Source organism: Mytilus edulis, chromosome 7 (assembly GCF_963676685.1).
Source record: "Mytilus edulis chromosome 7, xbMytEdul2.2, whole genome shotgun sequence".
In the NCBI taxonomy this organism is placed as follows: Eukaryota; Metazoa; Mollusca; class Bivalvia; order Mytilida; family Mytilidae; genus Mytilus; species Mytilus edulis.
Window position 1 is genome coordinate 75,131,657 of NC_092350.1, and position 16,370 is coordinate 75,148,026.

The 16,370-nt window shown below is 31.5% G+C and overlaps 1 protein-coding gene across 1 annotated transcript in view; it reads left to right on the plus strand.

Annotated features, from left to right (window-relative positions):
* Positions 1 to 941: 941 nt before the first annotated feature.
* LOC139482227 (nuclease SbcCD subunit C-like) overlaps positions 942 to 16,370 on the plus strand; it is a 41,166-nt gene continuing 25,737 nt past the window's right edge. Inside the window, exons 1-10 of the mRNA XM_071265960.1 lie at positions 942 to 1,723; positions 2,796 to 2,901; positions 4,337 to 4,483; positions 4,962 to 5,282; positions 7,171 to 7,326; positions 12,233 to 12,313; positions 12,819 to 12,926; positions 13,063 to 13,377; positions 14,995 to 15,177; positions 15,878 to 15,922. Of these exons, the coding sequence (XP_071122061.1) occupies positions 1,052 to 1,723; positions 2,796 to 2,901; positions 4,337 to 4,483; positions 4,962 to 5,282; positions 7,171 to 7,326; positions 12,233 to 12,313; positions 12,819 to 12,926; positions 13,063 to 13,377; positions 14,995 to 15,177; positions 15,878 to 15,922 (2,134 nt within the window). The 5' untranslated portion in view covers positions 942 to 1,051. The remainder of the gene's footprint in view (positions 1,724 to 2,795; positions 2,902 to 4,336; positions 4,484 to 4,961; positions 5,283 to 7,170; positions 7,327 to 12,232; positions 12,314 to 12,818; positions 12,927 to 13,062; positions 13,378 to 14,994; positions 15,178 to 15,877; positions 15,923 to 16,370) is intronic.

Consider the following 16,370-nt stretch of genomic DNA (forward strand, 5'->3'; position numbering starts at 1 on the left):
TACAAGGAAATGTCTTTGATTTTGAAAATAAATTATTTTATCAGGATGATATGCTTAAACTTGATATAACTGGAAATGAAATATATCTTGTATCAAAGTTGACCTTTTTTTATTCCTTTTCGTTTCGCTTCGACGAAATGAAAAAGAAACACCTCAGAGACTTAGTAATGCTATATCCAGCTACAACGACAGATGCATCAACTATGATATTTAGTTTACATTTGTATGAGTTTTGGTACACTTCATTTCCTGTACCTTAATGCATGGTTTATTCAACAAATAATTGATGCAAGCTATACTTTGTTGTAGTTTAAACATGGGTCGGCATTAAATTCGTGATTATTTTTGCCCGATTCATAGTGAGGACTAAAATACCACGAATATGATGCTTACCCCATGTTAAAACTAAAATAAAATATAGCTTGCATCAATTATTTCTACAAAAACATTCTACCCTTATTCACGTTGGACATAGAAATAACCTTAATTGTTCTAACCAAAATCGAAATATTTGATGCAAGCTATCCTTTATGGTAGTTTAAACACGAGTAGGCATTATGTTCGTTTTTTAGCCCTCACTATTGCTCGGACAATAATAATCACGAATATAATGCCTACCCATGTTAAAGCTATAATTAAGTATAGCTTGCATCAATTACTTCTACAGTTTTCCTAACGCACTAAATAAAAAAAAAAAAAAAAGTTACTCGCCTTGTAAAAAGATGTCACTTATGAAATATGAAGTCCAAAATGAAAATAAAACATCAAAGACAAAAAAAAAGAGGAAAGCAGTCAATCTGAATGTCAATTAAATTTGCATCTTATACAACGATGGATCGCTGGCCTTCTAAAACATGTTATTTCTGACTCTAAATTTGGATTTGCGTTTGATTGAGCTTACATTGTGTAATAGTATAGCTGTTCTTAACTTAAACACACAAAAAAATGAGGGCTAATCACATGTGTCTCGAACGCTGAAAGCTTGTTTCAACAGTCATTCATCTTCCATGTTTATCACATGTTTCTTTCAGAGTAACACAAATACAACATCATGTCTAGCATAAATGAAAGACAGTTTTTCCTTCAGCTATTGAGTTTCGTAACTGGTCCAGCAATTGACGTAATGCAACATTATTTCGAAGTGAAAATACTGACCAATATTGAATTCGAAGATTTCCTAAATGATCCAAACAACATTCATCAATTATTTCACCAATGTTATCCAACAACACCGTGTTGTAAATGCATGACAGCATCCTTGGCCTCGACTGGAAAAAGAGGATGTTTACATCTACAACAATTCGATAAATTGTATGACAATTCTGGTTTACCTCAACCGAAACATGAGAATAAGATGGGATCTAAAATTCTTCAACATTGTATTTGCAAATTTTCCGCAAAAGGTTCAGTTACAGTTGACGAGCTCGATATCACGCTATTCTATGACGTTGTCCAACATTGTTGTCCATCAAAAATGAATTTTATGTGGCGCAAAAATATCAAGGACGTGAGAAATTTCCTCTCACATATCCCAAATGGTCAGGTTAACAATGCAGATTTCGACGATAACTGGAAAACACTGACCAATGCAACTTTAGGTTTTGCACGAGAGATTGGAAATAAATGCAAGAAAATGTTTCAGGAGAAAATTTCAGAGATTAAAAATTCATCAATAGAGGTACTGAAAGAAAAGCTGAAAAAGTCAAATGAGGATCTAATCAAGGTAGTTTTATTTTTACATCTTATGTCTTCTAAGGACTTACATACAAATGTACGTGATACAAGTAATTGCAATGTTTTATGTGTAAATATACATTTTTTAAAGGAGAAGATTAAAAACGGAAAAACATGTTTTTTTCTTTTAAAAAAATAATTGTCCTAAGTATGCAAACCAAATTAACGTTAATCCTCTATTCTGATAAGTTATTAATTTTAAAAGTCACGGGACAAACAGTAGGGATCAGTTCTAACCTCTCTTTCAAACTGTCAGACTTATTAGTATTAGCAGCTTTCTTAAAAGCTCTGCCAAAGAACTGTTCCAGGGTAGAACTTTAAGAATAAAACCCTGTAGTGATCTACAGTGCTAATTTGGTCAAGTTTAAAGGTGAGCATAATTTACACGTATAGATGTTGTTTGTTTGCATTTGTTGATGTCTTATGGTATGATAAAACATTTATGAACTCTTAGTATTGGGTTTGACTCATTACAACAGTTTTTGTAATAGTAACACTGCGGGGTGCACTATTTGACCTTTTGAATCTTTTATTGAGTCAAACGTCACTTATGAGTCGTTTTTAGATGAGACGCGCGTCAGGCACACATACAAAATCTCAGTTGTGGTATCACTGACGAGTTTACTTACATGTGAAGCAGAACGTTGTGACCCTTCCGTGGCACCAATGTCCAACCCCGGTATAGTTATTACGGTCCTCATGATGTTTAGTCTTTTTTTTATACAGATTTGTATGGTTGTTCGTTCTTGCTATTTTTTCTTTGCTATTTTTAAATTCATGTCCATGGTGTTGTCTGTTTTAGTTGTTCTTATACTTGGTATCAAAATTCTCGTTCTTTTTAACGAAACTTTTTTTTTCATATTTGAGGACATTGTTTTGTTAAAGTGAAATTGTTACGCTTTTATTTCAACGATCGCGAATGGCGTTCGCGTTTGAAACTTTTGCACATATTTGAAGCATGTTCTTGTTCAACAGAATGCATAGTGGCAAATTGTCCTCAAATCAGACATATTTATATTTAAAACAGAAGCTGAGTTAACTTTTAGTACCGGTTATTTCAGATGTTAGAGACTCTAAATGGAATAAAACAAACTACAGTTGATGAATGCAAGAAAACAGTAGAATTGATAAATAACAAGCAAGATGAAAACTTCAAGGAACTGCTCGGTAACATAATATATATTTACTTAAAACTTTTATTACATTAGTACTAGTATGCAACTCCAAGTAACTTGTGCATGGTGGGCTACATATATACTGATCAATTTCTATCATTTAGATATTTTCAATAATTTATTTACTCTTTGAAGGAAATTTTCGATTGATAACCGTTTTGTTGATAGATTCGCAAAACGAGGTAATATACATGTAGACGCACCTGGTCTTGCGAGTTCATGCGAATACCTCTGTATTTGTTTTGTTTTACCTAGTTTGTCTTCTTAATTGATTTATATGAGATTTGAACACGGTTAAATATTGTTGCCTTGATAAATGCTTTCTGAACCCATTTTTTTTATAAAAAATACTGCAATTATTCTAAGACATTTTCAAAATATATTGAAATATGCACATGCAAATGAAATACCAAAATGAACATCAATATAGGTCAATTTCTTATTTAACATAATCACTTCATTGCATACTATGTGTCTTAGTATAATTGGGAAACAAAATCTTTGGCCCGCTATGATTAATCTTATTTTACTTTTTGTCGTGATTCAGCAAATCTATTAGCTTAAAATTCTTAAAGTTCTTAAATACTCATAACAGTTTGTTGAACATTTTAAGTATGTACGCCTCTGAGGAGCCAACCATTTCTAGAATTAAACTTTTTTTCTTAACCTGATTTTTGGGTTTATAATACTATAACAAAATAGTTGGTGAAGAAAACAATATTATAGGGTGCACTTCTTTTTATGCTACGGCCCTTTGAAAATGCCCAATTTTTATGATTTTCCCATTTTTCATCGATTTTTGGGCTATTATCGTGAAAAGAAATCACAGTTCCACAATATTTATTTTCATACTTTCTATAAAGATGAAGTGGACCAATCTGAACAAATTTCACTTAAAAAAAACTATAGATACGATGTTTATATAAGAAAGTTTTATCATATTTGACGCTCCTTTTTGTAAAATTTACCATGCTGTCAATTTTGTAAATTTGTGATTTTTCGCAGTTTAAAGAACAAAATGCATATTATTTCAACTTTTTTGTTAAAAATGATTGAAAAGATACATATCCAAGAAATTTTAAAAGACCAAAATGATATGGGATGTACATTATATTGTTTTTTTTTTGTATCCCTCACCCATTTCTCAAAATTTTGGAGAAACATACTGACTTGATTGGTCGTAAAGTTTGAAAACTGGATTACTCAAAAACTTTTATAAATATTATATTAAATAAATAATATTTTTTAAATTCATCGATATTTTTCACATGTTTTGGAAATGATTCAAAGAACGAGATTTCTACGAGACTGAAACGTCAGAAGAATACATCCTTAATGTATGTTTACAAGAAAAACTGCGTTTGTCTTTATATAGAATATTTATGGCATTTAAGTAATGTATTACAAATAACACAAAATTATTACAGATAAATCAGACAAAATATCAAAGGAAACAAAAGAAAATACAACCGAGATGCGTAAATTGAATTATAAAGTGGACAACCTGGAGTCAGTTATAAGAATTGTAATAGAAAAAGCTCTTGAAAAAACAAAAGGACAAACTTTTGCTGATGGTAATCAAATTAAATATCTTAGTTATATAATATCATATAGATATATTGCTACTTTTCAAACGATAACAAATAGGTAAATAATTTCAACCAAGTAAGGCATATTTTTTTTTAATCTTTCATAAATTATGTGTTGGCTTAGCATTTGGCCATCATACTAAAGTACCAAATGGGATTGAATTTAAATGGATTAAGTTTATCATTAAAAACTCATCTTTTCCTTTTCAAATATGATATTATAGGAAAGCTTCTGTCAGTACAGACTTTCATAAAAGCATAATGTGTCAAGTCGTATTACACTAAAATTTTTCGAATTTTCTACATTTAAGATTGTTTCGCCTCAGGTTTATCTACAGATATTTCAATACAACTATTTATTAGATTTCTGGGCAGTTTTAATGAGATGATCATAAAAAAAAACAGTTTTCGATATCTTATACCAATATACATGATATGGTTTTCATATTTTTTTGTATTGTAGATAACAGGGAAATCACAATTGCAACGAAAGTTGACTCTTCTAGTTGGGACGAGGAGAATACCATTACAAAATTATCGAATATAGTTAAATCCGAAAGTGATAAAAAGAGTGGTGATGCTGAAACACTTCAGATAAGAAATGTTGAACATAAATGTATCCAGCTGGACCTTGTTGCTTCCCCAGATGTTTTCAAAACCGCGCAAAATTTACGTAAAGCTGTTAAATCCCTCGTTCATCAGCTAGTAGAAGCTGGAGAAATTAACACAAAAATCTCTGGCAAACTAGCAATACATCTTACAGTAAAAACTTCACTAACAAGAGGTAACTATCTTTTTATTAAGAGCATTTCAACAATCAATTGCATAACCGTAGTGTCCACATTTTCAAAGAAATGGCAACAAGGCGAAGGTAAAACTGTTTAAATCCTGAAGATGAATCATTTCAACTCAAACATTTTCATTTACAACGTTCAAAAGTTCTTATTACCCAATAGATATAGGAAGATGTGGTGTGAGTGCCAATGAGACAACTCTCCATCCAAATAACAATTTAAAAAGTAAACCATTATAGGTTAAAGTACGGCCTTCATCACGGAGCCTTGGCTCACACCGAACAACAAGCTATAAAGGGCCCCAAAATTACTAGTGTAAAACCATTCAAACGGTAAAACCAACGGTCTAATCTATATTAACAAAACGAGAAACGAGAAACACGTATATATTACTTAAACAAACGACAACTACTGTACATCAGATTCCTGACTTAGGACACCAAGTCTTTAAATAATAATCACAGGTTACTTGAATTTGATTAATTCCGATGACTTCATAATTCAGGCATTTAAGAAAACTTACAAAATCATAAAGGGATTCGGTTGGGTAGATTCTAGATACCAAAGGGACATTTAAATACATAGATAGAAAAGTTAACTGACAACTCAAAAAAAAAAAAAAAAAAGAACAGGCTAAATTAGAAAAAGACAAACAAATAATAATATCAAATGGGATTTACTCATTGTTAAAGGCCGTACGGTGAACAATAGTTGTTAATTTCTCTCTTGTGGAGAGTTCACTCTTAGGAAGATATACCACCTTTTTGTATAAATAAAAGTATACAAGAAACAACATATAAAAATAAAGGCCCCTATCTAAGAACGATAATTTACTTTGATGAGCTGTTGTTTATATGTGTCATATCCCACTCAAAAGAAAATCATAAAATGAATATTTGCAAATTAAACTTTCCATACGGTGACCTATAGTTGTTAATGTCTGTGTCATTTTGGTTTTTGTGGATAGTTTTCTCATTGGCAATCATACCACATCTTTTTTTTTTTTTATATTTCCAAATTATTCTGTTTGAGTTTAACTAAAAATTGAAAATAACAAAAAAAAAAACGAACTCTGAGGAAAATTGTAAACGGAAAGTCTTTTAGTAAATTGTAACAACAAAGCCTTAACACATCAAACGGAATGGAAAACAACTGTCATATTCCTGATTTGGTACAGGCATTTTCTTATGTGGAAAATTATAGATTAAACCTGGTTCTATAGATCTCACTTTTTTATTCGTTTCAAAATTTGTCAGTTGACCATGTAACACTTTTTTCATCCAAACGTATTAACTTAAGTCACCAGACTATAAACATGCACTTACTTTGGCAATCTAATCAATTTAGAAAAGTACTGGATAATTGAATAATTTTACATATTAAGGCAAACATTATTACCTTTCTTAACATTACGAACAATTAGTACTAATAAAAAGTAAATTCGAGCAAATTCTTTATATAAATCGGAGTATAAACCTCAAGCCAAATCCGTTGCTTTTTTCTCTATTTAATTGATTAAAGTTTGACTTTAAATACGTGAAACCATTTTTATATCTATTATGTATGTCAACTACACATAGCATGTAAGCTTAACATTCACCTTTATTTTTGAGTAGGAGAATTTTACTAATTCTGTTTTTTCTTTGATATTTCGGTCCGTAATAAAAACATGAATTAAAACATTGCGAGTTATGATATTTGACCGAATATAGCCAAAGTTATACTTTCATCAGAAATAAGATTAAAGAATCAACATTTTCAAGCGTTTACACTTAAAGCATAAGTGTTTTTTTTCATTACATATTGAAGTCATTGAATTATTTAAGAGGTTTCGTAGATAGTTTTTATTCTTCAAATTGTATTGTATACTTTTCACAGATGAGATAGATGTTGTTCATGAAGTCTTTGACAAAAGTGAGACATTTGAAGAAGAGGCTACAGGAGAGGGAATTGACGTTAAACCAGTCTTATATAAGGGCTTCCCATTGGTCCAAGCATTGAAAACTGACCCTGATCATTTTGACAAATCCGGTTGTGAGTATTTAAATATGTGTAAGAGATGAGACATTTGTATGGCCAAGTTCATAACAACCCTAAATACTACCGTGGCAATTACTCAAACTTATTGGTTTCAGTGCAATTGCATATTGAATGATATTAACATTACTTGAAAATGTATAATTAATTCAACCAGTCCTTGGTTCGAATCAATCTTTTAGAACTTTTTGTTTGTTAACAAAAGCGCATTAAAGATAGCGATATCAGGCTCATGATTTGGTACGCCATCGCTCCCGATAAAAAAAACAATTGGAAGGTTCAATCCAATACTAAGTCGAAAAGAATTGAAACGCAAAAAATTCCGATAAGTTGCGCTAAATACGTCCATGACAAACTTAGCTTTTTTATCAACAGTATATTTTTTTTTACCAAAACTGATTATATTAATTAGTTTTCATGTTTCTGAATACTGGGCTTGCACTATCTCCTGACACTAAAAATCCCCCAACAGTGAGAAAGACCATCAAGGGTACCTATATCAGTCTAATAATTTTGTACGCGATATGCGCGTTTTGTTTTAAGAAGACTAATAAGCGGCGCTCGAATAAAATGAATAAATTGTAATACGAAGCTAATGAGCAGTGTTGATAAACTCATTATAAATACCAGGATTGCAATTTTCTATTTACTCGCGACACGTCTACAAAAGACTCATCAGAGGCGCTGAAATCCAAAAAAAGTTAAAAAAAAAAAACCCAAAAAACAAAACAACAACCAACAAATAAAGTTGAAGAGCATTGAAGACTACAAATTCCTATTTTTTTCCAAATGCAGCTGTTATCAATTCCTCAGGTAGAAAAGCCTTTGTAAATCAAATAGTTGTCAAGTTGTGTAAACAGTTAATTTTGAATTATGACCATATTAATGGTAATTCGTGTCAACACAGAAGTTCTGACAACTGGGCAGGTGATACACTCGGGAATACAAACTCAATTAGTAGTAGCATCGATGCAGAGGTTGTTAGTACACTCATCATAGATAACGGGATTTAATTTTGTGTATGTGCCAGACGCGCGTTTCATCGGTGTCGCTCAAATCCGAAAGTTCGAACTTGAAGAGCATTGATGACCAAAAATTCTCAGGTAATCTCTTCCTGAGGTAAATTAGAAAGGTTTAGTATCTCAAATATTCAAAGTTTTTTAAACAATTAGTTTATAATTATGACCATATAAATGATAATCAAAACATACAAAAGTTATTCCAAATATGGCCTGACAAAAAACCTAAATGTATATGGTATCGTTTAAGACCTGGAAAAATGAACAGTCCTCCGTTTTTGTGGCAGTTCCTGTTCTTTTATCCTCGCTTGAACACAGGGATTCGCTAATTTAGTTAAATTAAGTAGTTAATTTTCGTGTGGTGGTATTGTCTTTCAAATTGTCAAAGAGGGGCGACAGATCCAAGAGGAACAGGACAGTCATACTCAGAGATCGAAAATAAACTGACAACGTTATGGCTAAAAATGAAAAAAGACAAACAGACAAATAATAGTACACATGAAACAACACAGAAGACTTAGCAACAAGAACCCCGCCAAAACTGTGGGTGATATATGGTGCTCTGGAAGGGTAAACAGATCCAGTTTCACGTGTGGCACAGTCGTGTTGCATATGTTATTACATATAAAGAAGGGCAAAAGTAGTATACTGCTGTTCGAAATTCAGAAATCGATTGAGAAAAAACATTAATCCGGATTCCAAACTAAAACTGAGGGGAAACGCATCAAATATAAGAGGAGAACTACGACACAACAGAAACACTACATTAAAATGTAGCACACACAGAAACGAACTATAATATAACAATGGCTATTTTGCTGACTTGGTACAGGACATGTTAAGACACAAATGTTGGGTTGAACCTTGTTTTGTGGCATGCAAAACCTCCCGCTTTTATGGCAATGTTAAATGTAACATCAACATGACAACATTACATGACAGGAGTACAATACAAACAAATGAGGGAAAATAATGGACAGAGAAACACACAAATAATTGCGAAGAAAAGGTACCATGGTTAAAATTGTGCGTTTCGTTCACACAAGACTAACCAGTGACGTTCAGATGAAAAAAGTTCGAAAGCCAAAAGAGCATGCACTGAGAACCAAAAGTTCCAAAATTGCGACCAATACGGCAGACCCGGAAAATAGTCTAATTCGGTAGGTCACATTCCTAAAAAAAAGGAGATTGTAGTTACGATCTACGAAACGGTTATTCCAATACGGTCAACTAACTCATGATGGCGTCCGTAAAATTTACATTTTCAACTTCACAATTTGGAACTGTTGGTTGAGTAGCTTTCTTATGAGCAGCAAGCCTTTATCAAGGAAATCATGATAGGAAATACTATCACGGGAATATCGTATCAATTGGGAGATATATACTCCGTATGTAGGCGCTGCTGGAAATGGAAAGTTCACAATTTGGAAGATGAAATCATCTCTTTTGTCTTGAAGTTTTGATTTCAACCGACCCTCATTGTCAATTTCTAGATGTATGTCAAGATGTGAGGCCGACTTAACTGTGTCTGTTGTATCCTTTATCTCTAGTTTGATTGGATAGATGCGTTCAGCATAGTAACCATATTTTGAATTATTTAGTGAGCTGATGAATTTCATTTGATTTACGTAACAAACTTCATTTCCTGTGCAAGTGTAACACCAAATGCACGTTCCTGGTACCTTTGATAACTATTGCGACAACTATTGTCTTAAGTGAGATTTAAGGCCGATATATTTTAAAATCCATAACCTAATTCAAACAGTGAAAAGCTGCAAAACCTAAAAAGACCCTGAGTGAAGCTATATCAGGACAATGAGTAAAATATATGACAACGAGTTTCAGTTAAACGATATCCATTTTTTCCTGTCACAACTCGATGATGAATTCTATGGAGGTTCATCTAAGATATGATTCTTAATGATACTATACTTGCTATATAAAAGATAGAAATTACTTCAACGGTTTATGAATAGAATAAATGGTAATTCGAACTGAATATAAACAAAATGTATACATACATTTTCGTTTATTTCTTTCAGCAACATATGTGATTACTAGTTTTGGTAAAAAAAAAATATTTATTTCATGTAATACATGAACTAGTACATATCGGTTAAAGGCATCCGATACAAGGTCAAGGAAGTTAACTCTTGGCATGACGATAAGGTGTCGAATTCCCTCAAAACGTCACATTCAGCGAGACGACATGCATGTAATTGTCTGTGAAAAGTACGATACTTTGCATTATCGATGCTCCAATTTATGTTTCTCACCAAAGTTAACTTCGACGCCCTTAATATAAGTGCATTTGATTTTAACAAGGTAACAGTCTGATAAAATCATAAACACATATGACTGTAACAGTTTCTGATGTTCCTCGTTTCGAAGCTTCTGTGAGATCTACACATTTTCAAAAACAATTAATATTTCCAATGGGAACTACTCTTTGAAAAATTGTTGAAAGGCACTCTTTTTCGAATGTGACCCTATGATATAAGTTTTATAAAATGTTTTGCAAGAAGTGTACACTTGCGAGGCTTATAGTCTGAAGGAATAGACAGACAGACGATGTACGTGCGTTATTTCAGCATGTCGCATGGGGGGCAAAGTATGAATATTTATTTAACAGTAAAATTACGCTTTAAGGGAAGTATTTTAATATTAAGACCCCCAAAGTAACAAAAAAAAAACCCGGATCAATTACTGATTATTATACCGAGAAAGTATGGCAATATAATAGTACAAAATTGAAAGACGCAGGTTAGTTTTTAACAACCTTATTACAGATTCACAAACAGAGAGAGGCATTTATTATTACATTGTTTTATTTACGAAAACAATATTTATCAGTAATGGACTTTTGATATTACGTTTTATATGGACCTGTTCAGATTAAATTGACCGAGGATGAAGTCCGAGTGTCAATATAAGCAAAACAATATACATAAAATTAGAAGCAAGGCTTCGGATACGTAAAGTAACCTTTGAAACACGGGATTGTAATATCCAATGGAAACACGAGAATTCTACACCATATGTTGTATTGCAATTGATATGTTTCTATTTATAAGCAATATAGATCCATCTAATTAATGTTTTGATAATATTTGTGATAACACAAACTACATTTGAGAAATATTTGATATACGAAAACAAAAATAAAGATTTAAAAAGAAGATTAAACCCATAAAATATAGAATATTCGATAAGATTTGACTGTTATGAAGTGTCGGAAATCAGTAATTCAGATTTGTATTGGTATCTTAATCTTTGTGTATTTCGTAATTAAAGACTACAGACTCAATAATTTCGAAATTTTACTTAAATATGAGATCATCTGTACCAACTAATAGATGCTCACTCAATATTGATTATCTTTTCAAGTTCAAATAGAACATATCATTAACTTCATTGTGAAGTGGGCACACGAAAAACATAAGTTAGAACAATCATCAACATGATGGTTGCGGCTGCATGCAGAATTGGGTATACGAATGTTTTATGTGATGATAATAATGTTTATCATCACAAATGTATTATTATATACAACTACTGACTTTTAGTGAGGTAAATACGTGGTGTTACTGAAGTTTGAAAAACTGAGATGCACTAAGCCCAACGGCCAAGTTTTTTCAAAGATCAATTAAACTATATATTTACCGAAACAAAAGACAGTAATTGTTATATTTCATATTCCGAGAGACATGTATGTTTAACCCAAAATCTAAAGCTTTTACCCAAAACTATGCACCCAACACAGTGAATATACTATTTCCGCAGATGAATATGCCTATTAATTCAAATTACAATTTTTATAGAAAAAAAACTACTAACTTAAAGGCTTTAGCAATATTGAAAAATTATTATCATCTTTATTGTAGTGAAGTCAGAAGTAGAAAATACAGACGACTGTACTATGATTAAAGAGGTTAAAATGGAGATAACAGATGACGGAAAATATGGTATTTTCTGAAATATATATCTATAATACAAAAGAAGCTGTAAAGAATTAACACATACACACAATCGCAATGTTATACAAACAATCTATTTAATATTTACTGTATGTTTGTTCCTGAAAGATTGCATGTGAATTAGAAAGCTTTGATACAAAAAGAACTAATTACATATAAAGCAAAATTATAATTTATGTTCTACATACATCAAACACTCAAATTGACTTTCAAACTGTGATGGTACGATAACTTTACACTATATTTTTAATGTTGCAAGCTACATTTGCTGAAAAAAAGATTAGAAAAATCAATGAGTATAAAGTTTGCCACAAGTCGGGTTTGCCTTTTACATAAGTTCTATTGACATTCCTTTCGTTATGTCAAAAACATATGTTTATTCTTAGTTTGATGAAAGACTGATTTGTATGCGGCAAATTTTGTAATGTTTCTGTAAAGTTTTAGAAATAAGTTATCATTAAAGGAGACATGCCTTATCTATTGTTTTTTTCAGAAGAGATTTTTATAGCTGTTGACAATTTGAAATGCTTGTTAAAACTAACAGGACTACCAAATGATCTATTGCACACTACACCTGGAGAGAAATCACCTGATGTTAAAGGTATCATAATATAACTTATATTAATATTATATTAAGTATTACGAATATGCAAATCAACATGCTTATTTGTCTTTTTTTATTCTTTAAAAAAGGTTTAAGTGCAACTGACAGTTCTAATTCAAGATTTATCTTTCAGGGAACCAATTACTTTACGTCGAATGGACAATGGAATGTCCATTGAAATGGAATGTGGCATTGATTTCCTCAAGTATAAATGACAACTTATATTCTTTTCATGACGAATTCTCCGTTGACTACGTGTATTCTGAGACCAGCAGTAAATTGATAATACATACAACAGCAAACAGATGTGTTTTTAGATCCTACTCAACACTGGAAGTGGCTGTGAAAAATTTCATTGGCAAAATTATAAATGTATCCAGCATAAAATCTACTGAGCCAGAGGAATTGTCTGCTTCGGTTCTAATAATGACCAGACCAGAAGATGAAGGTAATCACTATCAATGGGTTACTCTTGAGGAGAGGAGCATCAGTTACATTTCAGTATTATGTCGTTATTCTCCTATTATATTCAAGGCGTTTCCCTCGGTTTTAGTTTGTTACCCCGATTTTGTTTTTTGTCCATGGAATAATGAGTTTTGAACAGCGGTATACTACTGTTGCCTTTATTTATTAAACAAGTAAAATTCAGAATTATTTATGCAAGTTATGTCTGAGAATGCTGGAAGTCTTAGCACCGCATAATAAGCAATTCTCCAGAAACACAAATTACCATCCTGATTTATATGCATTTCATGGTTACTCTTGCAGGTCAAAAATGGTTTGATGATATTTTACTGCAAAAAAAAAAGATAGATTATACTATTCCTAAGAGGACAATCATATTTTATAATCAAAATAAAGAGAAACAATACCATAGACAAAAATAAATAAGGATGAAAAAACAAACAACGGTAACAACACATCACAAAGAAAACTAAAAACTTGAACCTATAATTATTTATCACGTAAACAAGTTATTGCTAAACATTTTTTAAATAGTAGTTTATACAGTATGTACAATGTACCTGATTCAATAGTTCTTCAGAATATATATTCTGAGTAATGATTATGATTTGTTTTAGATTACCTATATGAATGGAAAAAAATTATAAATTGATAAAGAAATGACCAAGGCTTAATTTGGACCATAATCTAGTTTAGTTTGAGTTGTTAAATTATTATCTACGAAAGGATAATCATTAGACCAGGTTGACAAATTGGAAAATAAACTGTAACATAATATGTGTAGAAAGAAGATTAAATCTGTGTTTAACAGATATATTTATTGGTTGAATTATAATTGCACTTTTGACAATTGGTCAATTCAGTTTTAATATAATACAAATCAAGGACGAGAGCGAAAACAAACATAAACCCACTGGTGGATAACACAGGATAAACAAACTGACATCGAATGGTAAAACATCATATAACAGACACATGACAACATAAATTATTTATGTTTTATTCTTAGGCATAGAGCATACGTCTATGTTAACAATGTTTATCCTAAACACCTTGATTCTAATTCAACTAATTTTGTCACTTTAGTAGTTTGTATGTTTTTAGAAGACTCCAGTATGATTATGCAAGCCTTTGTTGTTGTGTATTCAGCATGTCTATAGTCTGAACATTTAAAAGCTCCTTTAAATTAGAATAAATAACCCTATAAGTCCTTTATTGCGATATGTTAGAGAAGAATTCATATAGGTTGAAGTAAATAAATGAATTACTTGAGTTATCTCTGAGTTTGTGTTAAAATTAGTAACAGTATGGGTGCTCCCGTTTGTATGGCTCAGTCTTTAGATTTTTATGCTGTGTTTTATTATACATGGTTCTTTTTGTTTTCGTATCTTGTTCTTTGCCAAGATGGGGCATTATTGTCAATGAGACAACTCTTCACAAGAATACAAATGACACAGATATTAAGAACGAAAGGTCATCGTACGGCCTACAACAATGAGTAGAGCCCATACTCCATAGTCAGCTATACATTGTTCGTTTCCAAATTATAAGTTAGATATCTTTCGCCTTTTTTTTTTTTGATTGTCCTTATATTCAACAGAATCCTTTCAAGACAAATTCAACAAAGAGTGGAAAACAGACAAATCAATATCTGGATTGAAAGACAATATTGTGACATGTGATCATTGCACACAGAGTTTCAGCTGCAAAAACTGCACGTCAAAGATAAACCACATCAGGAGACAAGACAAAGCTCTTAAGATGAAGGATCAAACTATACAAAGTGAGTATGTGTTTGTAACTGTCGCATTGTTAATTTCAGAGCATAAATACAACAAGAAGAAGATAAAAAGATATCTTTGAACATTATAAATCAAAAGAAATTGAGAAACCGACAACTATATTGAGATAGACAAAAACAAAACAATTCTATAAAACTCAAAACTGAACAACTCAAATAGATATTGCAAATAATCTAACATTCTCTGGAAGGGTAAACAAGATTCGCAATGGATTATATCACATTTGTGGAAAACATGACGGGTTGTGTTCAAAAACCGTTGTCAATATAAAGGAATTAAATGCGACTGTCAAACAAATGAGATGTTTAGCTAGCTATAAAACCAGGTTTTATTCACCATTTTCTCAATTAAGAAATACCTGTATCAAGTTAGGAAATTGACAATTGCTGTCAATTCGTTAGACAATGTTAGATGTGTTTGAGCTATTGATTTTGTCGGTTGTCTAGGGATTTTTCGTTAAAATTTAGCTCGGTGTTCGGTAGTTTTGCTACTTTAATTTCTACTATAATTAAAACATATTGGTAGTGAAAATCCGCAAAACCAACTGTATCAGTAAAGTAACCGTATCAGTGATATGATTTAAATGATTTGTCAGTTAGGTCGTAGTGTTTTAAAATCATATTCAATTTGATAATTAAATAATGTATGAGTAAAACACTTTCATTTTCTTCTTAACACAAGGGTTAGAAAAGGCATTAACAAAGAGAGAGAAAGAAGCGATTGAAGGTATGATTGTCGTTTTAAGTTTTAAGTGTCCACTTCTGCTTTACGAATATTATATAAAAAACATTGTGGTTCAACTAGGAGTTTACAAAAACCAACAAAGCACGCATACTTTTAAAACAAAATATTGTATACAACAAGTTTTTTTAAAACTATGAATGAAACAGAATCAATTTCAAAAAAAATAAAGCCTGACAAAACCACATTTATGTAAATTGACTAGTCGATTACTTATATTGAATCAAGTTTCAGAAACTGTGTCCTTTGAATAAAATTTGCTCTGCTTGCAGTCTTAAGATTTTAAAGACGAATTTGATCTTATTAGTTAGTTAATTTGCCTATTCATCCTTTTTTTACCTACTTGTATTCTTGAATATAACATTATTACGATGGCGGATGATATAGATATGGCATGACACACTTACTCCTTCGACGCATATAGTAAATGTAG